This window comes from Notamacropus eugenii, chromosome 3 (genome assembly GCF_028372415.1).
Source record: "Notamacropus eugenii isolate mMacEug1 chromosome 3, mMacEug1.pri_v2, whole genome shotgun sequence".
In the NCBI taxonomy this organism is placed as follows: domain Eukaryota; kingdom Metazoa; phylum Chordata; class Mammalia; order Diprotodontia; family Macropodidae; genus Notamacropus; species Notamacropus eugenii.
The window spans coordinates 426645212-426671921 of NC_092874.1; the positions used below are offsets into that span (position 1 = coordinate 426645212).

The 26710-nt window shown below is 38.1% G+C and overlaps 1 protein-coding gene and 1 long non-coding RNA gene across 7 annotated transcripts in view; one reads left to right on the forward strand and one right to left on the reverse strand.

Annotated features, from left to right (window-relative positions):
- The window catches only part of LOC140497408 (uncharacterized), a 36621-nt gene extending 35167 nt beyond the window's left edge, over nt 1–1454 (forward strand). For all 4 annotated transcript variants that reach the window (XR_011964669.1, XR_011964670.1, XR_011964671.1 and 1 more), the window contains one exon: nt 489–1454. This is a non-coding gene — a long non-coding RNA (uncharacterized lncRNA). The remainder of the gene's footprint in view (nt 1–488) is intronic.
- Nucleotides 1–26710, reverse strand: part of KBTBD12 (kelch repeat and BTB domain containing 12) — a 78270-nt gene that overhangs the window by 25726 nt on the left and 25834 nt on the right. For all 3 annotated transcript variants that reach the window (XM_072598325.1, XM_072598322.1, XM_072598324.1), the window contains exon 4: nt 26286–26436. In XM_072598325.1, coding sequence (XP_072454426.1) covers nt 26286–26436 — 151 coding nt within the window. The remainder of the gene's footprint in view (nt 1–26285; nt 26437–26710) is intronic.

The following is a 26710-nucleotide window of genomic DNA, read 5'->3' on the forward strand; positions in this document are numbered from 1 at the left end:
AATGTCCTCTATTATCACTGGCAAACCCTTATGTATTCCTCTCTTGTGTCTCCCTTGATAGCAGTAATCAGAGGGCCATCAAACAATATTACCTCTGTTATATCTTTCAAAGACTCTTCTTTGATATATGCATGGGAAATGCCTTGTCGGAAGGGAGCTTTAAAGGCCTTTATCGAATCAAATGCTATTCTGTGGTCATCAAACAGTAAGCATAGTGGAATCTTGTATTCTGCATTCCTTTCAGTCAACTGTGTTAGTATAAAGATGTAGTCTACTGTAAAATGTCATTTGTGAAACCTGCCTGTTCTTTGATAATCAAGGATACCCTTAATTCGTGTGTAGACATTTTCATAAAGACATAGTAGGGATAGGAAAGTAGGCAGAAAGATCGATTCATAGCTTCTTGGTTTCCCTTTTGTTGTAGGGGTAATAGTGTCTAAAACCTTTTTTTCAAGTCTTTGATTTTCTGGTTTTCTCCTCTTCTTCAGGTACCTTGAGAATTCATCCCTCGATGCCCTCAAGCTGTTGGCTGCTGTACAGACCTTCATGCAGACATGATCCAATGCTTTTCCTGTTTTTTGTCTTCTTCAGAGACATTTCTTCTTCCTTATTCAGCACATCTAGGACTGTTATGTTAGAGGCCAGAAGGGATGATTCCATGGTTATTGATGGTGAAGAGAATTTATAATTATATCCTTTTCCATTTTTTATCCATGGTCCTCCCTTTCATTTCATCTTAAAGTGCCCTCTCGATTAGATGCCAGAAAACCTTGCCAACTTTTCTGAAAACTTTCAGTGTTCTAAGAGGCACTATTGCTCATCAGACCATCATCTTTCATCATCCTCTCCCATTAGATTTTACAAACACATTTATATTCTAAATCAAAGTCCTCCAGTGCTGCCTCTCTTTGCTTGGCAAAGAGGTAAGCCCTTCCTGGCTGAGGCAGTTCCTGCATTCTTCTGATCTCTTCCCTTTAGTGACTGATTGTCAGATTTCCTTAGGAAATGGAAATCATCCATGTCAGTTCCTGTTCGTTTACTAATTTGCTTCCCCCCCTCCCCCCCATCAACAGCTTAATTAAGTCAGGATGCAGTTGCCTCAGTTATGTACCATGGCTCCTAATTTTATTTCTTTCTTTTGGCATTGAATTTAATCTTGACTCTAAGAAGTCAATGGGCCAACTGAGCAGAGATAGTTCATTAGGGAATAACTGCCACATCGTTAACCAGTCATTTCGTGTCCATTATTTCTCTTCATGATATTATTTGCTGTTTGCCATGTTTTGTGCGTCCCTACTCTCTCCTTGAGGAAAATATCCACGGTGCACAGGTGTTACATTTCTGTATAATTCAGAAGCCTCTCTCATTTCTTATTCCTGAATTTTTTGTTGTCTTTGTTTATATCCACATTTGTCTTGTAGTCACTGACTATTAAAATATTGTTTGTTTGTTCATTTGTTTGTTTGTTTGATTGGACCTGTGAGCTCCTGAGGAGGAGCCTCTTCCCCAAATGCTGCTGCACCATCTCTGAAATGTGAAGCCTGTAGTCGTACAGAGACATCGACTTATAGGTCTATGTTTGCGGAGCAAGAGATGAGGTTTAGGAAGTTCATACATAGCCAGTGGCACTGACAGGTTAAAGTGATTTGTCCGGGGTCACATAACCCTATCAGAGCAAGGCCTGGAACATCATTTTTCTAATTGGGATTACCTCTTTAACCATGGCACCACATGGCCTCTCAGGTGTTAAAATCTATATTAATTTACTTCAGAGAGGTTTACTGAATCCTTTGTGGAATTTCTTTACAGATGGTTTGTGCATAATCTGTAATTATCTTCATAAAAGGAAGGGAATAAGGGTTTATTAAGTGCCTACTTTGTACTAAGTGCCACACTGAGTACTTTATTAATATTATCTTATTTGACTTCACAACAATCCTAGGAGGGGTGAAGTTTGCTTTTATTATCCCTATTTTACAGATTGAGGTAGAAGTTAAATGACTAGCATCACAGAGCTAGTAAGTGTCTGAGGTGGGATTTGAATTCAAGTTTTCTTAACTATGGGCCCAGTGCTCTACCCACTGAGCCATCTATCTGAGTAATATGAGAGCAAATGCTCCATGAATTGGTGAATGAATACAAACTCATATAATCCATTATATCTAGCTGGCATCAGATAAGATCATACTTCAAATGCGGTAACATTTTAAAAACATCTACCTGGATGCTATATGAATGCTAGAAATTATAATAAATAATTATAAGTATAATTTATTATTCATATCCCAGCCCAGTTCTCCACCCTGGATATTTTCTTGTCCTGTTCCTTTTCTCTCCCTCTCTCATCCTCCTCACCAATTTCTACCTCCTATTTAGGGAAATGTAATCACATCAATGCTACTCTTCTGGAAGGGCCATGTCAATCAGAAGTCCTAGGGTTCTACTCACTGGATTCCCAAATACCCATGCCTGGCTACCACTATGTGTTGTTTTTTCCATTAAAGTATAAGGTGATAGAGTATGGGATTATTTCACATTTCTATTTATATCCTCAGCACTTACCAGAGGATCTGGCTCATAGTAAGCACTCGATAAATACTTTCATTCATTCATAATAAATTCATGCATTAATTCATTAATTCATTTATTCATTCTTTTCTCAGCACATCAGTGAAAATAGGCACTTTCTCTAAAACTTCAAACTTTCAGTCTTAGAAAAGGTACAGGTATATATTCATAGAGGAGGGGTTGCCTGGGTCATTGAGAGTTTAAAAGACAATCCTTTGGGTCTGACCAGGCAAATGATTGTATGTGAGAAAGGGGTAGGTAAGTGTGAGGTTATAGCCTGGAACTTCACTCAAAACCTTTCCAAATTCCTGCCTTTCATATAGGTACCATCAACAAACCTCCAAGGCTTTAAGGCACCATCCACTATTAACCCTGTCAAAGAAGGAAATAAGTTTAGTTTGGCACGAACTAGTTTTAATAAGGCTATGCTGGCTCTTCATGATAACAGTTTCCTTTTTAAAAAGTTTCTTAACAATCCCTTTAATCAGCATCAGGAAGATTCATCTTCATGAATTCAAATACAGTCTCAGACACCCACTAGCTATGTGGCCTTGGGTAAGACGCTCAACTTTGTCTCAGTTTCCTCATCTGTAAATTGAACTAGAGAAGGAAATGGCAAACCACTCCAGTACCTTTGCCAAGAAAATCCCAAATGGGGTCATGAAGAATCAGACATGACTGAAAAAATGATTGAACAACAACAATTTTGTTGTTTTTGAGTTTTGTAAAAGATTAAAGAAAAGCTTATTGATTTAGGGCATGTAAAGTATACTCTTTTCTTTAAAAAATCAGGATAACATTTGCCCTTTTTTAGTCCTGTAGTACCTCTCTTGTTGTCCATGAAAATTCATTTTTCTCAAGTCCTTTGGAACTGGAGAATCATGCTGAAAAGATCATTATCTGTAACTCCATATTTATTTATGCATAGACTTATATATATATTTACATAACTATATATACATACAGCTACATATGTGTGTTTAAATATGTGCATACATATATATGTATATATGTTCATATATAGGTATATATTTCCTCTATGGTCTTTATGAGGAAGAGTTTACAGGTAACAATCTGTTAAATTCTCATTTTGTTCTTATTTTTGATTATTTCAGAAACTTGGCCAAGCTTGGCCAAGTCTGTTGCATCTGTACTGAAGGTATCACTATGGATTAGTTTTTACCAAATAAATACTAATCAACTTTATTCCATAATTTCAATATGTAGGAAATTACTGAAAGCAAACCTTTGCAGGGATATTTAATAATGAATAATAAGAAAAAACATTAAGTAAGAATAACAGGAAATGAACTTAAGAGAACAAACATGATGACAGGTGTTCAACAATACACTTTGTTTCTAAATTATGTGAGTTTCTTTTCAAAGTTTGACAATTTATGTTCATTTCCATATTTATCCAACTAAGAACTACTGGAAAAGAAATCAGACCAAAAAAATGAGCACAAGCCTGAACTAGGGTACCAAAGAGGAAACAAGGATATTTATACCTTAGACACGGCAGAAATTTATCAGTAACTGAAGGCTAGTTCTTTAAGAACTAAAACCTTTTAAAACCCCTTTTAAAATCTGAAGTTTTTCAAGATATGGAAATTTCCCCTTTATCGGAATTCATCAAACACTAATAATTAAGTAATTTAGATAGCAAGGTCATCATTATGATCAATTTGTAATAGAAAGAAATTTCCCTTTGGAGGAATTTCAGTAAGTATTAAGGAAGCCACACTGGAGTTTATTTCCCAGTTCTTCTTAGTCTTCTGATCAGGATGAGCTATGGCTAGCATTCAGCCATAATATTGTTGTTTTTTTTTTCTATCCTTACTCTTCCGTATATATGAGCAAATCAGGTGAATCCTAGGCTGGGAGTGAGGTAGACACGCTTCAGATACTAGCTGTGCAATTCTAGGCAAATTGCTTAACCCCTCTCAGTCTCAGTTTCCTTATCTAAACTAGATGGTCTCTCAGGTTCTTCCAGCTCTAAACTTTTGATGCTAGAATATATTGTGGAACTTCCTTTGTGGATAAAGTTTCATTGCTTACTCCTTTTTCACTTTAGTGGAGTGTAGAACATGATTTCTTAGATGACTTTGTTGCCAAATGCATTAGCGAATCAATGCCTGAAGATATCTTCTTCCAAGTTGTTTTCCAGCTCTTAATAATGTCATCACTCTACATCAGTGTCCTTGGACTTTTGACCAGTTTTCCAGACAATCATTTATTTCAACATTGGCTATCATGACTTCACTCTCTTAGTTCCAACCCATCACTAAGTTGTTTTTTGAGTATCATCTTCTGGTCTTATGTTTAGTAGGAGGTGTTACCTCCTCTCCAGTCATATGGAACTTGGATCTAGTTGATGAGACAAAACACCTACATAAACTACCGAAGAATCTGAATTGTACTCAAAAATGGTGTTGCAGAGGCAGCTGGGTGATGCCATAGTTCACAGAGCAATGGCAACTGTAGTCAGAAAGAAGAGTTCAAATCCAGACTCAGACTAATGTGACCCTGGGCAAATCACAAATTTACCTCAGGTTCCTCAACTGTAAAATGAGCTGGAGAAGGAAATGGTAAATCACTCCAGTGTCTCTGCCAAGAAAACCCCAAATGAGGTCATGAAGGATCAGACACAATTGAACAACCAAACAACAACAAAATATACTTGATGTATATGTTTTAAAATAATCAAGGTTAAAAAATGAACTATATAAATAATTGGAAAGCTGATACATGAAACTATGCTCAAAGTCATCTCAAACAGCCAGTCTCTATAGCTAGGTTTGACAAAAAAGCCTGGATATTCTATCATCCCCCCAAAGCGGGATTTCTTTTGGCTGAACTTTGAGCTCAAAAGATATTTCACCCAAGCCCAAAATGTTCATAGAACTGGCTTTTATTAATCAAAACAAAGATCTTTTTTTGTATGTTCTAGTTAATTGCAGATGCCAGGTTAAAATGGGAATTGCTTTGACAAAATGTCCATCCCCAACTAGGAACAATGAAGTACCTAGTAGGGAGGCAACACACAGCTGAACTGAGTATTTCAGGGGATATTATCAATTTGGAGGAAATTCCATTATATACTCATCCCACAATGACTATAAAGACCCGAAGCTGCTTGAATTCTTATTTTGAAAATGTGTTTACTTATAAGAAAGGAAAAAAGGATTTATCAGAAGGAAAGTGAAATCTAAGCTTTCTTTTCTTATAAAATAACTCACCCTTTAAGTGATCTTTGAAATGCATAATAACTATAATGACTCCAATCTTTTCTGTACCTTTTCCCTTCACTGCTCTTTAATAGCATTCAAGCTGAGAGTCAGACCATTTCTAAGGCTGATACTCTTTCAGTAAACTTAAACTAGTGCAGCAAAATGGATTCCTGGAGACAACAAACGGTAAGCCTGAATATCAGCAATCTTCATAGTTTAGGGGAAATGAAAAGACCCCGCCTTTTTGTTGTGGTTATTTGTTTTTGTAAATTTCCAAAGAGAGATGTAGTTTTTTTTATACTACCTCTTTTGACATGATGCAAAAACTTGCCTTCCAGACTGTCTCCTTTGAATAGGTCTAGGTCTTCAGAGCTGTCAAATGGACCAGATCTCTCAGAATTTGGGTTTTCTAGTTCATCTTTCTGATGTGAACTGTTCATAGAACATCACAGGGTTGTTGTGAGGATCAGATGAAGTAACCTAAGTAAGATGTTTTGTAAACCTTAAATTACTCTATACATCCTCTCTCTCTACAAAACGCTCTACGGCTATTATAGAACTGATCGCTTAGAGATGAACTCCATGCCTTTAAAGCTCTGTTCATCATCCTTTATCGTCTTCTCTGCTATCTTTGATAAGGAAGACTTTCTCCTTGCCAAGGTCAAGTCCTCCAAAAGGCCACAAAGAGCTCTTGATTTGACCTTTTCTTGATTCTTTTGAGCCTTTTCCTTTTCTATTATTCCTTCCTTTTCTCCCTTCTTAAATTTCTCCTTATGATTGGGTACTTTCTCACCTCCTACAAATATGACCAAATCTCCCTCATCCCTTGAAAGTCAAGTTTTCTTTTCAGCTTTGGTCTTTTCATCAAGAATGCTTGAAAATCCTCTATTTCATTGAATAACCATTTTTTCCCTTGAAGTATTATACTCAGTTTTGCTGGGTAGGTGATTCTTGGTTTTAGTCCTAGTTCCTTTGACTTCTGGAATATCATATTCCAAGCCTTAATGTAGAAGTTGCTAGATCTTGTGTTATCCTGATTGTATTTCCATAATACTGGAATTGTTTCTTTCTAGCTGCTTGCAATATTTTCTACTTGACCTGGGAACTCTGGAATTTGACTACAATGTTCCGAGGAGTTTCTCTTTTTGTATCTCTTTCAGGAGGTGATGAGTGGATTCTTTCAATATTTATTTTGCCCTCTGGCTCTAGAACATCAGGGCAGTTTGCCTCCATCTGTTCCATTCTAATTTTTAAAGAATTCCCCCATCCCTAAGAAGATTCTTGCTTGGAATGGAATCGGATGAACAATTTATAAGATAGCATTAACACTGTAAAGGCAACTTTAAAAGGTATAAATGTTCTGATCAAAGGCCAACCATATTTCTACAGGAGAGATGCTGAAGCATCCAGATGAACTTAGGGTGCAGAATGAGACATACGTTGTTTGGATATAGCTGGCACTAGGATTTTTTTTTTGCTTAACTGTTCATGTTTGTTACAAGGGTCTTTTTTTTTTTCTCCTCCAGTAGGGATAGGAGGAGGAGATGAGAGAGAAAATAGATTTTTGTTCATTGAAAAAAAATTAGATCAAAAATCCTCACTTCACCCTGCCAGTCTCTCAGGCTACTGTCCTGTACCTCTTCTAATTTTCACAATCAAATGCCCCAAAAGGCTGTTTATATTTGTGGCCTCCATTTTCTCACATTCTGCTTACTTCTGAGTCCCTTGCTAACTGGTTTCCAACCTCAATAAGTTACCAATAATCTTTTAACCACTAAGTCCAAAGGCTTTTTCTTATCTTCATTCTACTTGACTTCTACAGTTTTTGGCACATGAACCATCCCCTCCTTCTAGACATAGTCAAGTATTGAATTCAGTAATACTTCTTTAAGGAAGGGTATATGAGTCAATCAATTGATCAGTTACTCCCAGTCACTTACAGTAAGTATCTAGATGCTACATTTTGATACGTTTGTCAAATGAGATCTCAGTCAATCAGATGTGTGAACTAAGTGTGAACAAAGTCAATCCACCAATCATAGACTTTAGGCAAAGTTTGAAATGTACAGATAGGTGGCCAGTGGATAAAGTTTAGTCCTGGAGTAAGGAAGATCTGAGTTCCTATGGCCTCAGACACTTACTAGCTTTGTGACCCTAGGTAAGTCACTTAACCCTGCTTGTTTCATTCAGTCTCCTCATCTGTAAAATGAACTTGAGAAGGAAATGTCAAACCTCTCCAGTATCTTTGCTAAGAAAACTCCAAAGGTCACAAAGAATCAGACACAAATGAACAACAACAAATCTATCTTTTCAATCATTTGCTATTTTAAGTTGCCTTCAGACATGTCTGGCTTCAAATTGGCTTGCTAGCTGTCTCCTGGACCTCTCTGACTTTGTATAAGTGGTTTCCATGACTGAATATACTTCCCCTTTACTTTTGCCTTGTAGCATCCCTAGCATCCTTTAAGACACAGCTCATGTATCCTGTCCCCTGGCTTCCTCTTCTCTTTGAAATTACTTGATAAATATATTTTACACATACTTACTTAAGCTCATGCTTTCTTTCCTCCCCAACAAGAATGTAATTTCCTTGAGGACAAGCTATATGTTTAGTGCCTAGCCCAGTGACTTACTTAATAAAATGTGTCTTGAATCAATGAATGATTCTTGTCTAAGTTTCTCTGTTTTACTAGTGAGGAAACCAGTGAAATCCAATGAAGAGAAGTCCATTCACCTAGATGACAAAAAATTTTATTAGCCTTATTGAGTGCCAGGCGCTGTGCTAAGTGCTGGGAGTACAAGTATTAAAAAAACCCAACAACAACAACAAAAAAACCCCAAAACAAGACAGTCCTTGACGCCAAGAAACTTATGTTCTAATAGCACATAAAGAGACCTGAAAAACTTAGGGAAAGGGGAGAAGGCATATTGGTAAAGTCAGCAGAATGAAACTTGCCTGATTTGGGTCCTTCCTTTAAATAGAGGTGGTAGGAATTCACCAATGGGAGAAAGAGGCTTCAAGGAAGGAGAAAGAAAGGCAGCTGAGTGAGGACTGGCGGCGGGGTCTGGAGGGTAAAACACAGGGGCAAAACCTGCAGGACCTGAGACATAGGTGGGTGCTCTAGCCACTAAATCATGCTAACTGATGCGATTTCTGCAGAGAATTTGATAAATTTAATTACCTGATAAAAATCTCCAATACTATTAACTGTTTCCTGAATGTGACCATCTATCTCTTGCCTCAGTGCATTTGTAAGTGATAGAATGTGCACACTCACATTTCCAGTTGTCAGAATAATCCTTATTTTTCTTTAAGGATCTGCTGAAATACCATCTCCTCTATGAAGCCTCATCTGATTCTCTTTAAATAGTATTCTCTACCTCAACAAATTACTTCAGTTTGTCCAGTTCTGCTGCAGTGCTCCTCAAAGGTAGAGAAGGTTTTCCTTTGGTCTTTGCATCTTTAGTGCTTAGAAGTTTTTTTTGCACAGAGTAAGCACTTGAAAAATGCTTAAGAAAGTTTGAACACAAGCACTCACTTCAAAAGCAAACAATTTATTCAAATTTATGGCAAAGATACTGAAGTGATTCTACCATTTCCTTTTCCAGCTCATTTATTCAAATGCAGAGTCTGAAAGCTAAGATTTCTCCTGGTTTCTCTTATACAGATGTCCCCCATTCCAAGACCCCTGAGTACCATATTCAGATCAGTATTTTATAGAGATATTCAAAATTTAATTGAATTTCATTTAACTGCTTAAAACTTAAGAAGCTCCCAGTCAGACCTCAGGGGAGAGGTAAGTTTTAATGAGTTGGGCTAGGGCAGCAAGAGGCACAAACTGAGATTCTGTCATTAGCAAAGCAATTCATATTGCTTTATGAATAGATTTTCCCATTGGATTTATTCTTATACTTTATTTACAGAAACACAGCTAATATTTTCACAGTGATATAATACCTCATATGTCTGACCTACATTTTGTAAGCTGTAGTTCTTTTGAAAATGCTTTGAAGATTAGGAGTGGTGTTATTTTTTTGCTATAGTTGTTCAACTATTACTTATAATGAGTTTTCACAGTCTTCAATGAAAAGGACTTCTTTTTTAAACATATTAAAATGCATGACCTTAAACGAAACCCTTCCATCTGGTTCCTTTCCAAAAGTATCTCAATTGGTTCTGTCATTAAGGACACAATACCACTCTTTCTTGTACTTCTTAACAAATATAGTTATATTCCTGGGAAAATATTCTGAAAAAGAGCTGAGATCAGGCAACTGTAAATAGAAGGAAGTGATGTGAGCCTTAGGTAAGGGTATTTGAGTATCTGTTTACCTAGAAGGGCTACATATACTATATTTAAATATTCTTAAAGTCTCCAGGAAATTAACTGTCAGGACAGTTACTTCCCATATGCTAAATAAAGCTGATAAAATAGATGTGTGACCAGTTATATGAATAATGCTTAATTAACTACACAATGTCGCTCAGGGATGGGGAACCTGTGGCTCTTTGACTGAATCCAAACTTCATAGAACAAATCCCCTTAACAAAAGGATCTGTTCTGTAAAATTTCAACTCAGTCAAAAGGGCGCTCCCAAGGACTTGAAAGGCCATATGTGGCCTTGAGGCCTCAGGTTCCTCATTTCTAGTCTCATTTTACCCCTTATTTTTATTTAAGATTTTCAGGCTAGATTATTCAACATCTGCCCAATAAAGATATGCCCTCAGCTAGCTTGCCATATTCTAGAAGCTGTTTTCACCTAAATTCAAATTCTTCATAGGAAGTATCTTTGCCAACACATTCTCAGAAACCAACTTTCCACAACTGAAAACATAGCTCAGAATTTTGTGTAAGGCCGATATTTTTGGTTAATTGTGTGAGTCAGGTTTAAATAGAAATTTTACTTTTTAAATAATATGCACAAGTGAAAAAAAATTAAGGTCAATGTTAAATATCATTTTTAGCATTTTCTTTAATGCTATGAATTAATTTTCAGGTTGTGAGGAGGTAGAGTAAATGTCCTCTCTGAAGAAAGAGAAATAAAAGAAATAGGTAATATGATGTTATAGTATAGTGGTACCCAGCCCAAACTGAGATCCAAAAGAGGGTCACCAGAGTCTGCAGGATTTTTCCAGTGCTCCAAGACAGAGCTAAGTATCCCTGAAAGGGTGTTGCCTCACCCTGAGTGGGTACCTGCAAAGACCTTGGCCTAAAGCACACAAGGTCTCCCAGTGCATCTTGGGTCATCTCCAGTCATCCTGATGAATATCTGGTCACTGGATTTAGATGGCTCTGGAGGAGAAGTGAGGCTGGTGACCTGCACAGCCCTCCCTCACTCAAAACAAAGTCGAATGCAAGTCATGTCATCATCTCTCTGATGGCATGGTCTTCTTGTGCAATGAAGGACAAACATAAGTAGCCCTGAGTAGGGATTAGTCACCAGTGGCACCTATAAAGTCCATGTCTTTCCCTTCCTCTCTCAAGTCAAAATGAAAACGCTAAGGAGCTTCCAGGTCATTGTCCATTCTTCATGGTGCTGTCTTCTAGACCTATCATTGTTGTCATAAAATGGAAATACATTAAATCAGGAAGCACAGAGTGGAGTAGCAAAACCTGCTTCTCTAGTTGTCAGTTAAAGCTTTTATGAGACATACAAGGCACCATGATGGAATCGCAAGGTGCCCAGAATTTATGGAATTCTCTTGGGTATAACTTAATAAAAAAAGGATGCTTTTAGTGGTACTGGACATTTCACTCCAGTGGGGAAATCAGAATTGTGTAACTGTATGTTGGCATAGTAAGTACACATTAACTCACAGTGGATGTGGATGCTCAATGATCGTTTGTTGAATCATTGAGTGATCAAATGACTGTTTGCTATGTTAGATAAGTTCTTTCCCAACCCTGTAAATAAACATAAGCTAATTGGATACATCAAGATAGTTTCTGGATGGTTATATATCAGGAACCTTGGTCCTAGGATGACTATAATATTTTGGAGTGCCAAGTTGGCCTGAATGCTTGGTAAAAGTTCAAATTCTGAGCGCTCAAAAAAACCCAAAAACCCAAAACAAACAACTTTCAGAAAGGAATCCTTTGTTAATTATAAAACAAACATGTTTTCCTGAAGAATGAGGCCATTTCCTTTTGTGATTCTCCCAGGTATATCAAAGGTTCTTCAGCCTACACTCTACACTGTTGAAAGGAGGATTATAACCATGTAGACTAAACAATTGACATTAATTAAATGATATAAATTCTCTTTGGTGCCTAACTCACTTCCTGGTAATAGGTTAGATACATTAAATGCTCTTGGGTACCTGTGGCAGCAATAAAATTCACAATAACAACTACCTTTCAGTACATGGAGACCAGGCTTCCAATAATCTCCTCCATCTAGAACACTGCCCTAAATCCCAGAATAAATGAGAAAAAAGGTCCGTGAGCAACATAACTGTCACAAAACCCACTTACTTGGGAAGGAAAACTGTTGCCACCTTTAGGCCCTTAACCAGAGTCTATTGAGTTAGAATTGTGTGTAAAGGCCACACTGACTGTGGAGAGAAGTGGAAAAGTGATAGCTGATCATAAAGGGAAAAAGAGGGAAGATTATTAAAGCCTGGCAATTTAGGGCCATTTAGGTAAATCTGAATGAATAGCCTTACACAAGTTTCAATAGCTTAAGGACCATTGTATTTCAGCACAGCACAGTAAGTAATACTCATAAGAATAAACCCAAATCATCAAGAAAATGTTATGTTCAAGGTACTCTTTAATAAGACATGGGCATAAAATTATAATAGAGGATATTTCTTCTGTCAAGGATCACACAAGAAAAAGTCACAAAGTGAATCCCCTTAAAATGGAAACCAACATTTCATATCAAATAGAGAAAAAAAAGTTCAAGATTTTTAGCTTGGAAAAATGAAATTAAAAAATCTGGAAAGTTTGTTTTATCTTATGTACATGTGCTGCTAATTGAATAAATCAACTTAGTCTTCTCACTTAGAGTAAGGGATGAGATGTCTTTATATCTTAACCAGATGAGAACCAATCTTAATCATCCAGTTTAAGTCAAGTGAAAAATAGTCCTAGAATGAGCACTGTTAAGAAGAATGCTCAGATTGGCTGGGGAAACTGAGTCATGCCCCTTGGGTCATCTATAAAATAGAACAGTTCAAAACCCAAGCTGTTTGAGCATCTTGATTAGATTTGCCTTCCGGTGGAATTAGGAGGGGGACGAGGGGAATGAGCGCTTCAACCAAGCCCCCTGAGAAGGAATCTCTTGTAGAGAAGGGGAGCACTTGACCTTACCCTCAACCATGGCTAAAGGATCTTGTGAACTTTGAAGTACCAACTTTTCTTATTGTCCCATCTTAGTAAAATACTCCTTTCTAATAGCTGCTTAAGGCTGACTGACTCAGTTGACAACCATGATGGGAAACATACCAAAATGGGGCTAGAGAGGACAGTACTAGAAAGATAATTCCCAACCCCTTAGTCCACTTCTACAGCCCTGAGGAGGTATAATAACCATCCTCTGGGGGCTTCTCAGTGTAAAGTTGCTTCAGGGCATAAGTTGCAAGGTGGGGTTCCTCTTGCCTCGGGGAAGGATGGGGAGATCTCGGTCCATGTGAAGTGCTTCCTTCTCCCCCAAGGGACTCCTCAGGGGGTTTAACTGGAATATTTTCATTCCCTGCTCAGTGGAATCCAAATCTTCAGCTCAAATAATTTGGATTCTAAACTGGCCTTCTATTTTATAGATGACCCACAGGGCATGACTAAATTTTCTGTGCCAATCCAAAACTTCTCAAAGATCCCTCCCAGTTATCCAAGATCCTTTACACTTAACTAAGCTATTTGATTAGTTGATTGAGACTTATTCTCACCTTGTTAAGGATATTATTGGAACGTATCACTTTAAGTGAAGTGAGATGATTAATTTACTCAATCAACCCCACCCTTACACTTACATTTAAGAAAACATAAGTTAAAATCCCAACCATGTGCTAATTTTTAGAACGGAAAAAAAATAAACCAAGTTGTTGAACATTTTGGCATAATATTTCTGATAAGATTTCATGATAACCTGATGTATTTTTAATTTTTATGCTTGATTTTTGAAGCTTAGTCATAAAGAGGGTCATTGTTAGTATATATGCATATTTATATGTATATATGTCTGTGTCAGAAAGCTTCATCAATTTTCCCAAGGATCTCTCTTAATTTTTGGATATGCAAATCATTCTTTTTGCAGTAAATTGATAATCATTTGGAGACTGAGAAACTAGTGTTAAGTGAGGAAGATGTTTGAGTGGAGACTAATTTTAATAGTGAATATTCTTAGTGAGTTTTTTAATGTTACAATAATTTATATTTCCTTATAGGAAGGCAGTGTCTTATAGTGACTAGAAAGCTGGTCTTTGAGTCAGGAATATCTGGATTAAAAACTGCTCCTGATAGATACTGGCTGTATGACCCTGGGTGAGTCATGCCACCTCTCAGAGGCTCAGACAGTCCTCTAAGTCTATATTTAGCAGACAATTGATGATCTGACCTGGGCTGAGAAGCCAACCAGCTCCCTCTACAGTGGGACATCACTGTCCATCTCTCAATGTCAAGCCTCCTCTCCCCTCTGTACATCACCTTGGAGGAGGAGATCTGGGACATGTGCACTGCCTCAAGCAGAAACAGGAGCCAAGTTTGGTCCACAACCAGCACCCTCCGGTAGGGAACCAACTCCTTTCTTCTCCAGCCCCAATGTGTGAAATAGGTGAAGAAAAAGACCTATGGGCCAGTTCTCTCTGCAACACTCCTTGGAGACTGTGAACTTTTCTCCCGATCTGTAGATATTACCCCTGTGGCTTTTCCTATTTCTCTCCCTAACCATGTAATTAATGGACCACTGGTCATTTTGGAGAAAAATATTCCCTGCCTCCTCTATCCCTATTGTCCTCTTCCAAACTGACCCCACCCAAGTTCCAATCCAAACCTGCCCACTCCTTCCACTGTGGCCCCTGGAGTTCCTGTTCCATGGCAAAAATCTCCCCTTCATTCTAGACCTCTTTCTATTAGCTCTCAGACCTGATTCTGCTTTGAGAACTGTGCATCATGGGCTCCCTTTTAGCACTACCTAATCCTTCCAACCTGTCCCCCCCCCCGCCCCCACCCCCAGGTCGTGGAGGGGGCACTTCCAGGCTCTCTCTTTACTTTCTTCACTCAGTATTCTTTCCTATTTTGAAGGGAAAAAATTTTTTTTCTACAAATATTTGCAACCCGGTCAAAATTAGGGTAGCTACAGCATTCTGATCCCCTAGTCATTCTCTCTCCTTTCTCAAGGAGTTCAGCACTTGGCTTTCCACCTTCTTCTCCTAAGCCTGCTCTCATACCAAGGGACCTTAATATCTTCATATCAAAGTCCCTAAATCCTGTGACCTATTTCTTCCCTTCACCTCAACCAGTCACACACTAGAGCTTGCTAGTATGTACAAGCTTTCCACTTTTCCAATGAGAAACTCTGACATTCTTCTATCTGATTGCAATCTCCTGTCATTCCATCTCTCCCTAGGCTTCACCTTTCCTACACCATTCTCATCAAGCCCTCTATTCCCTTCACCCCTCAGTACTTTCTCAGGTCATTACCCCTGATTTCATTTTCTTCTCTCCCAAACCTCAACCTGATTGCTGCTTCAACTCAACCCCATCTCTGTTTTTTAATCACTTACCTGCTCTGACTTTATCCTACTATTCTTTTCTTACCAAACCTAACCCTCATTTACTTCCACTATCTGTCTGGTTGCTCTGATTTGCTGAATGAAGTCAGAGAAAGTCTTATAACTTTGCTGACTGAGCACATTATAAATTCACGTTATCCAACCTCGAGTGGATCCTCATAGCAACAAGGTAATCCTTTCATTCCTCTCCAATTTATTTCCTATTTCACTCCTCAAAGAAGTTATTCCAAAACTTCTCTTCCCTTCTCACCCCACTCTCTTAACTGAAGACCTTACTTCTTTTCTGAAAAAAATTGAGGACATTCAGAATGAACTCCATCTTTTCCATTTCCTTCATCTCAAAATTTCTTCCATCTTCTCTCACGCTCTCCTTTCACCTCCATCCCCTCTCCCAGTCTCTAACAAAGAGATGGCCCTTTCCTTCCTGAAGATCAGCCCTTCTACAGGGGTACTCAATCCCCTCCCCTTCAATTTTCTCGGAGGATTCCATCCTCAACTATCTCCAATCTCTCCCCATGGACTGGTTTCTTCTCTACTGTGTTCAAATATATCCAAACTTCCCCCATCCTTAAAAAATTATCACTAGGCTTTACCATTCTCACATGTTATTCTCCAAACCTTCTTGGTCCAACCCTTTGAAAAATCTGTCTACAATTGCTGCCTCCACTTTCTCTCCTCTCACTTTTTAATCCTTCGCAATCTGTCTTCTAATGTCTTCACTTAACTGCAAATGTGCTTTCCAAAGTTACTAGTTGATCTCTTAACCACCAAATCTGACAGTATTTTCTCAGTCCCAACTTTTCTGGACCTATCTTCTGTATCTGACAGTGCTGACTACCCTCTCCTAGATACTTTTTCCTCCCTAGGTTGTTGCGATACTGCTTTCTCCTAATTCTTCTCTTCCTTCTAAATTTCCTTTATTTGTTCATCATCTATATTATGTCCCCTAACTGTGAGCATATCTATTTTATAAGTACTTATATCTCTAGTTGGAATGTAAACTACTTTTGAGTAGGGATTGTTCTCTTTGTGTTTGTATCCCTAGGACCTAGTACAGCGTCTGGCACGTAGAAAGCACTAATCAATATTGATTTATTGGTTTGTACGAGATGAGAGGGTTTTTTTCCCTGGAATTCCCTATGCCAGTGAAATCTCAAGTCTAGACCAAAACAAAACACAACCTCATAATTGCAGGGACTTGGAAACTGATGAGATTATGTATATCTTAGAGATGTCTTCTTTTTAAAAAAAACTTTTAAAGTTTAAAGGGGGAAAGCAACCTTGAGATTACTTTGAAATATATAGCTTACTTAAATGGAACTTCTCATTCTGTAGTGATGCAGGAATTTAGAGAACACAGATTTTATATTCCATGTATCGATGATATATTATATATAACATGAAGAAAGTAAACTTTTATGAGCAGAGGCTGGTATACTTCTTCTGGACCCCACAGTATTAAGGACATCGATAGACAAGAAGTATGTGGTTAAGAAATGTCGAAAGAACAATGACCAAGCTTGGCCCAGAAGAAATAAGAAAATACACCTCCTTCCCTTCTTTCCGGAAGTGGAGGAATACCTATGTGGAACACTGAGTACATAGTTAGACTTGCTTCCTGGCTGTCTTGGTTAGTTTTACTGAACTGCTTTTTCCCTCTTTTTAAAAATTCTTTGTTACAAAGGATGACTCTCTGGGTTGGAAAAGGGAAAGGGATGTCTTTGGAAATGAAAGTAAAGTAAAAACAAAATGAAAATTAAAAATTAAAGAAGTGTTGGATGAAATACAGACTACATAATAAGCAATTTGAATGTAGAGCTGTCTGGGAATTCATGTATCATAATAGTTACAACTTATATAGCATTTTGAGTAGCTAAATGGTGCAATGGATAGAGTGCTAGGATTAGGGAGACTCTTTCTGAGTTCAAATCGAGCCTCTGATACTTACTAGCAGTGTGACCATGGGCAAGTCACTTGACTCTATTTGCCTCAGCTTCCTCATCTGTAAAATGAATTGAAGAAGAAAATACCACTATAATATATCTTGGCAAGAAAACCCCAAATGGGATCGTGAAGAGTCAGATACGACTGAAAAGACAACTCAACAACATGTAGCACTTTAAGGTTAACTAAGAACTTTACGTGTTATCTCATTTGATCCTTGCAATAACTCTCTGAGGTATGACCTCATTTTAAAGATGAGAAAATGGTGGCTAAGAGCAGTTAAGTGTCACATCTACACACTAGAATCTTCTGCTTGAATTGTAGCCTTGATACTAAAATTTGTTTTTTTTCCATTGAATTAATCATTTAACATCACATAAGTATGCAAACATGAACACTTGTATTCTTTCCTCTCATTTCTGAGAAAGTAACCACTGCCCTTCTTTCTCTTCCATTTCACTGAGGACTGTTTTCATTCACATCTGATGCATCTTCTCAAGCTTTCTAGGCTTTGCTGCTTCCTTTTTCCCACTTCCTACACAGGACTAATTTTGAATTTTAATACTGTTTTCTTCCAGTCATTTGTGCTTTTCCCCCTCTCAATTAAACCCTCACAGCACAGAGAACATCTCTGTCCTTCTGTTCCAATGATATGTTTTGTAACTCCAATTTTTAAAATATGGATTGTAACTATTCAGGATTTTCATGTTACTCTATTATCATCATATGACCAATAATGAAATTCAAGAAATTAAAAATTAATGTGACAGCACATAAGGGATAGGGAAATAAACTTGGAATTTCATTAGTATGGGGAATTCCCAGAAGAGAAAATTTCTTCTACAAATGCAGGTGAATGCCTTCTTTGTACCACATAATCTTAAACTGGGATACAGAGAGGTAAATGACCTTTCCAGGGTCACACAGATAGTATATACCACAGGTAGGGCTTGAATCATCCCAGGTCTTCCTGACTCTGAGGCTAACTGATCTCTCACACCCTTGTTCTAACTAAACAGCTAGAACTATAAAGTCATTTTTTCATTTCTCAGGCTAATCAGGGAAAAGGGAATAAAATAGAGATGTCAGAACTCAATACCTTATCCAAATCCCCATTTTAGCCAATAGCTGAATGCCCCTATCTAACCAACACTTCTACCAGATCTATTGAAAAACAAACAAAAAAACTCTTGGATAATCTGAATTTTAGATTCTTTAATTTTCCTTGTCGTAAGTGAAACGACAGGTAAGCAGGGAAGGAAAGCAAAGGAGCTTGAATCTACAAATTGGGTAATCAACTCCTGAATTCTAAGAACTGATTAAAGACATGGCTTGGACCTTAGGATTACATGACCAGAAACCACAAGACTTGTAAGTCTGTCTTAGTGCTAGTATACAAGTGACAGAGCTCTTGTCAGGGACATGAGGAGCACCTGCTTGTAGTCAGAGGAGGCGGTTTGGAATCTGGCTGTCGTCACTTAGTACCCAGATGATCTTGGGCAAACCCCTTCTTCACCTCTCTGGGTCTCAGTTTCCTCATTATAAAATGATGGGGTGGCACCAGATGTCCTCCAAGGTCTCTTCTGGCTCTAAATCTATACTCCTTTGTAGTCACAGAACTCATTCAAAGGGCACTGGTGATAAAGGGATTTCAGAACAGTAACTCAAATCCTTACATGAAATAGGAATCCTCAGTGGTTCTGGGCTTCTTTAGACATGTGAAGGTGGAACAGGGATTCCTGCCACCTCAAAGGGGTTGTAATGGACACTGCTTGTATTCTTGCCCTTTTGCTCTGTATTTTATAGACAGAGCCAGGGAAATGAACAAGTGATGTAAAGTGGTGGCAGATTTCATTCTGGTCTCTTTCTGTAGGAGAGGGTCATCTCCAGTCATCCTGCATCTTGTCATTGGACCCAGATGGCTCTGGAGGAGAAAGTGAGGCTGGTGAAGTTGTGCAGCTTCCCTCACTTAAAGCCAATTTACTTGCAAGTCCCGACATCACCTTCCTAATGTCATGGTCCTATTTGAGAGTGAAGGACAAAGAGCAGGAACAACTTTCTCTAGGATGAGTAGTCTTTCCACCTTGCAGAAGCCAAGCATTCAGTTGGTACAGCTCTTCTCTGTATCTCCCTTCAGGAAGCCCCATGTCCAGGTGTTATATCAACTCAAATTTTATGAAAATTTCTATTGTGTTTAATAGTTGCAAGAGTCTCCTTTATCTCTCAGTTGTTTCTACATTGTTAATTCCTAATTTCTTTGGATAATAGAAAAAACCTTCAAGGCCGTCTCCTCCAACTCCCACATTTTGTAGATGAGTAGTTGAAGCCCACAAAGGGAAGTGATTTGCCAAAGTCACATAGGTAGTAGGAGGGATTCACACTTAGGTCAATTAACAAGCATCAGTTAAGCACTTACTACTACATATGCCAGGCACTGGCCTACTACAGATGATGGGAATATCAAACAGCAATGAAATAGCGCCTCCCCTCAAAGAGCTTACATCTGTTCGGGGCGGGGGGGGGGGGGGGGGAACAATATAAAACTACATTTAAATAAATTTAAAACATATAGAAAATATAGTAATATACTTAAGATAAAATTTTTAAAGAGGGAAAGGGAAATAGCAGGTGGCTCAGTGGATAGAGCGCTGGGCTTGGAGTCAGGAAGACCTGAGTTCAAATCTGGCCTCAAATACTTACTAGCTGTGGGACCTTGGGCAAGTCACTTAATTTCTGTTTACCTACATCCACTGGAGAAGAAAATGGCAGACCAGTCCAGTATCTTTGCTTAGAAAACCCATGGACAGAATGTCACAAAGAGTCGGACACAACTGAACCAACAAAAAGCAGCAGAGGTAGGGGGACAGAAGAGAGGCTTTATGTAGAAAGTGGTACTTGAGTAGAGTTTTGAAAGAATCCAGCAAGGTGGAGGTGAGGAGGGAGTCCATTCTAGGGATGGAGAGCAGCCAATGTAAAGACACAGGGATAGCAAATGGATTATTGTGGGGAAGACTAATTTGGCTGGACTTTAGAGTATGGGAAGAGGAGTCATATATAATACACTGAAAAGTAGTTTGGCACCAGGCTTGTGAAAGCTTTTAAAAGCCAAACAAAGGAGCTTATATATTTAGTCCTAGAGTTAATAGGAAGCATTGGAGTTTATTGAGTAGGGAAGTCAAGCAATTAGACCTTCTTTTTAGGAAAATCACTTGGTTAGTCATGAGATGGATTGCAGAGGGGAGAGACCAATTAGGAGGTAATTGTCTAAGGGAAAGGTGATGAGTACCTCAACTAGGGTAGTGCCAATATGTGTGCACAGAAGGGATGGATGCAAGAGATGGTGCGGAAATGAAACATAACAATTTGGCAACTGATTGGATATGTCAGGAGAGGGAATGTGAAGTTACTGGAAGTGTAGTGATTGATAATAGAAAGAAATAGGATGGTTCAGCAGAGAAGTAGGTTTGGTGAGGAAAAATAATGAGTTTGGTTTTAGAGGTGAAATTTGAGATGCCTACTGGATATCCAGTTTGAACTATCCAACAGGCAACTAGAGATAAGTGACCAAAGCTCAAGACAGTGATTAGGGCTAGATATCTAGATTTAGGAATCAGATACATAGAAATGATAATTAATCTCAAGGAAGTCAATGAAGTCACCAGGAGTGAAAGACTAGAAGAGGGACAGAACCTTGGGAAACACCCACAGTTAGTGGGCATGATATGGATGATGAACAGGCAAAGATAAATTAGAAGGGGTACTCAGGGTAGTAGTAGGACAACCCAGAGAGAACAGTATCACATAGACTCAGAGAGGAGAGAGCAGCAAGGTCTTGATCAACCTTGTCAAGCGAGAATCGGATTTTCTAACTTCAAATCTATCCTACTTCCCACTGTATTGCACTGCCTCCTAAAAATGATCCAGTATTTAAAAAGCAAACACTCAGAAAATTAAATAATTGATCTCAAGTTCATTTTTAAGCCTGCACATTTAGGATTTGCCTCTTTTATTAATGAATGTGTAGTTAGACTAATTGTTTCTTGCTGGGTCTCATGTATTTCTCTACCATGTTGGGGAAAGTTGGCCATTACCGTCAATTTAGTTTTCTCACTATTCCCTCCTCATATAATACTTACTCCTGCCACTATACACTTTGCTCAAGCTGTTCCCTGGCCCTATCTCTCCAAAGTCTAGCAGTTCTTAAAGGGGTATCTTAGGTCTTATTCCCTTTATGACATCCTATCTAATAACTACAGTCAATATCAATATCTTCTTTTTCTAATAACTTTTTAGAGTTCCTATTACCTAGCTGTACAATGCACTTTGGCAATTGACCATATTCAGATTTTTACTTTATTATGTATTATCTCCTTTATTCTCCTTCAAGTGTGGGAATCTAGTCTCTTCAATAGTATTTTAAGCATTTTGAGAGGAAGGGTTTTTATCATCCCACTGCACTTAGCACGGTCTTGGGTGCATAGCTCCTCAAAAACTTAATATAATGAAAGAATTAAAGACATAGCTTGGACCATTGGCAGACACAGATCACAACATATAGATTTATCACTTATGTAAATCAAAGTTGAGAGGTGTTATAATGCTATAGAAATTAAGGAACTGACAGGGGCACTCAGAATATTTCCTTACCCACAGAATTATTTGTTTTATCTATCTTTCTCCATTAGGGTTGAATAGGATCTTTGGGGATCTATCTAATAATTTATCCCCATCCTATCCCTATGATTCCTCCAATCTTTAATAAGGTTCATTGGGTCAGTCTTCTTTGAGAAATCAGTCTTCATTCACTTAATTTCTGTTGCTGCATCATTGGAGGCCCTAATAACACACCATTTCAAGGTTAAAAAGTATTGATCACATGAATAATTTTAATTTTTAAATTAAAGGCAATTTTGTTGACAAAGGTAGCCATGACTTATGCAGAAACATATTTGTACTCTGCTTTCACAAATCATAAAATATCTTTTAATATTTAAGTGCATCTGTCTCTTCACTCTAAGCTGAAAACTGTCAAGTATAGCAAAAAAGAAAGGAAAAAAGGAAAAGGGAACAGAAAAGTTCACTCCTCTTCTCCAAACTAAACATCCCCAGTTCTTCCAACTGACCCTCAAAAGGCAGAGAGTCAAGGGCTGCACCATACTGGCTGTCCTCCCCTAGGTACTCTTCAATTTATCAGTGTTCTTCCTAAACTGTGCTGCCCAAAACTGGACTTATCATTCCATAGGTGGTATGACCGGGGTAGAGTGTAATGGAACCATATTCCTATTTCTGGAAGCTCTTCTCTTAGTGGAGGTTCAACATCACAGTTGAACCTCCCAGATAATACAAAACAGGGGATGATGTGATAGGTAGCTCTCTTCAACTATTTAAAGGACTCTTATGTAGAAAGAATGTAAGATTAATCCTGCTTGGCACCTTGAGAACAGAACAAGCAGCAGCAGGTAGATGGTGCAAAGTGGCAAATATTGGTTTAATGTCAGGAAAAATTTCCTGTTGATAAAAGTCATCCAAGCATAGAATGGATTGCTTTGGAAGATGATGAGTTTTAAGGTTGGATGCCTGAATGTTTCGTATATTTTAGTGTGGATACTTTTGGGGGACAGAGTGGATTGGACCAGATGATCTCTAAGGTTCAAAAGTGGGAGAAACCAAGGGGACCTATATTGGAGCTGATCCTCATGAAGGAATAATTGTGTGCTGGGAGGGAAACAATGGGAACCTTGGGGAAAAGTGAACACTCCCTTCCTAGAGTTTGTGATAGAAGAGTGAAAAGCTGGGCATAGTCTGATATATACCTGAGATTTTGGAAAAGCAGACTTTAAAGTGTTCAGAGGAAATTTTAGGTGGGATCCCATGAATGAAGAATCTACAGAGGCAGTCAGTCCATGAGTGATGGAAAACGTTCAAGAATGACGTTATGAAGGCAAATTTTAATGAAGAGGAAAAAACAGGAGTTGTCCAAAAAGATCGATATAGACACACAGGAAACTTATCAACTAATTCAGGTTTTAAAGACATGTACAGAGGTTGAAGCAAGGTCAGGCAATGGAAGATGAATGGAAAATCATGGTATATATGTCTGGAAAAATAGCATTTGGAGTGTTCACAGTTGACAATGTGAAATACACCAAAAGAATTAGTCATAAGAAATACTGGGGAGAAGAGGAGGAGTAAAGAAGATTCACCAAGACCACTTGGGGTAGGTAGGACAATGGAAACTGACAAGAGAGAGAAGCAGAAATTCTTCTTTAGCTCTTGGTATTTCTGCTAAGGAAAAAGACATTTACACTGGACACAAAAGAACAAAAATGCCTCATGGGAAGTAGTGAGGTGATGCAGTAGAGAGAGCACTGGGTTTGCAGTCAGAAATTCTTGAATTTAAATTTGACCTCAGACACATACTAACACAACCCTAAATGTGTGTGTGTGTATACACATACATATACATATATATGTATATATACACACACACATATATACACATGCATACACCAAACATATTCTCTCTCTATGTGTGTGTATATATATATACATACATGTGTATGTGTGTGTGTGTATATATATATACTCATATGTATAACAATATTAATGTAACCCTAAATGTATATACACACACACACACATATATACATATGTATACACACATATATATTTGGATATATAATTAATGTAGTACTTTCTTTTGCTTGACTATATTTGTTTGTAACAGGGATTTTGTTTTTCTTGCTTTCTTAGTATTGGGAGGGGGAGGTGGGAAAGAGAGAAGGCATATCTTCATGAAAATAAAATAAAATCTAATTTAAAAAAAAGGAAATAATGATCATAATGAGCCAGCCCAGTTTCAACAAGAGCAGGACATGCCAGACTAATTTCATTTTAAAAAAAGCAATGAAATTACTAGGCTGTTAGATCAGTGGAATGCTGCAGACATAGTTTACCTAGATTTTCTCAAAGCTTCTGACAATGTTTCTCAAGCTACTCTTGCAGAAAAGATTGAGGTCAAACAATAATACGGTGCATTTAGAACTGGCTGAACTTGACAGATCCAGAGTTTGATGTCAGTTTGGAGGATGGTCTCTAGTGAAGTGCCCCAAAGATGCTGTGCTTGGCCTTTGACATCTTTATCAGTGACTCAGATAATGGTGTAGGTAGTATGTTTATTAAATTTTTAAATGACTCAAAGCTGGGAGGGATAACCAACACACTGAATGTCAGAGTCAGGATCCTAAAAAATCTTGAAAAGCTAGAATATTAGGCTACATCTGATAAAATAAAACTTGGTAGAGGTAAATGTAAAGTCTTACACTTGGGTTTAAAATTTGAATTCAAAAGCACAAGACCAGGGAAGTGTGGTTAGATGGTAGTTTGGAAAAGTTCTAGGGTTTTGGTGGGCTGTAGCTTTGGAAATACATTGGTGATTTGTGGAGTGCCTTGAGGAGGACAACCAGGGATACTGAAAGACTTCCATCTACATCACTTAGGGATCAACTGAAGGAAGTGGGATGTTTAATCTGGAGAAGGGAAGACTCAAGGGTGATATAAGAGATGTCAGCAAGTAATCTGAAGGACTGTCATTTGGAAGTGGATCAGCCTTGTTATGTTTGGACCTAGAGTCAAAACGAAGAGCAATGCGGGGAAGTCACCAAAAGAGAAATTTAAACTTCATGTCTGGAAAAACTTTCAAACCATTAGAGTTGCCTAGAGGTGGGGTGGGCTGCCTCAGCATGGGTCCTTCTCATTGGAGATCTCGACACAGAGATTGGATGTTAAGTATGTCATAATGGGAATTCTTTTCAAGTATGGACTTGGTCGAGATCAGAGTTCTTAACTCTGTGTCCATTTTGTGTCATGGACCCCTTCAGAGTCTGGCAAAATCTATGAACATTTTCTCAGAATGTTTTTTAAATAATTGAAGGAAATGCTAATCAATATTCATTTAAATGGCAGGGAAAATAAAAATGTAATTTACTTCCCATTTAAGTTCATGGATATCCTGAAATCCATTCATGGAACCTGAGGTTCTTGGTGACCCCGGGTTAAGAACCTTCCATCTAGAATCAGGGGTGGGAAGTTTGTGGCCTTGAGGTGACATATGGCTTCTAAGTTATTGAGTGTGTCCTTTTGATTGAGTCCAAGTTTTACAGAACAAATCCTTTTATTAAGGGAATTTGTTCTGTGAAGTTTAGATTTAGTCAAAGGGCTGTATTTGAGGACCTACAGGGCTATAGGTTCCCCACCACTGGTAGATGGCTGTTCAGTTCCCATTAAACTCTATAACTGAAAAATCTATCCCTTCCAGCTCTGACATTCCATGTTCCTGGGTTCAGTTATTTATAATATTGATCTCCCTTTTTAGCACAGATAATTATGAAAGGACTTATGTGTCACTCTTTACTGACAAGAGACATAGACACATTCCTCGTTTAGTGTTGATAAGAATGGATCTCTGGTCTGTCTTTCTCTCTCTCACGTACCTCCATATTTTTTAGGGCATTTAAGAGCACCATTAACAAATAAAAAAATCACCTTTATTAGGACAATGGACTTTTATCAAATGAGAAAGCACAATAAAGGGTTTTGTAGAACCTTAAGGCACCATATATTATATAAATATGAGTGATTCAACTTCACCTACCTAGGTTCTAGAAAGTAAGAAAATAACCACTACAACAAATTCCACTTGTCCCTGCTTATGATACAAAAGGAGAGTTTTTCATTTTACCGAGGGGAAAGGCTAGAGAAAAGAAAAAGTGGTTATATTATCAGTTAAAAAATCTTTTTCTCCTTACCCAGAACATAAATCTCACTGTTGACTACAGCAGTACTGAATCGGTATTTAGAGTACTTCATCGGAGCTCGCTCTCTCCACTGATCTTGGCCAGGGTCATACTGCAACAGTCGGTTGCTTAATCGATCAGGCTCGTCATCAGGGAGATCCATCTGTATGAAATATGACAGCTCTATAACAACGTACCATTTAGAGACGGATGTGAGTACACGAATGCAGTTAATCAAACTGGACAGCCAAGTAGATAAATAGCATAAACTGAAGTGACTCATACTCACTAAAATTCACCAACTCTCCATGACTTGTGGTTATAAGTGCACTGTCAAGATCAGATAAATTTATATCTTAGCCCAGTGGGGCTGAGGTGCTGGATTAAAACCAACAAGCTGTGATTATACACTGTCACAACATAGCTTTTAAAAAATT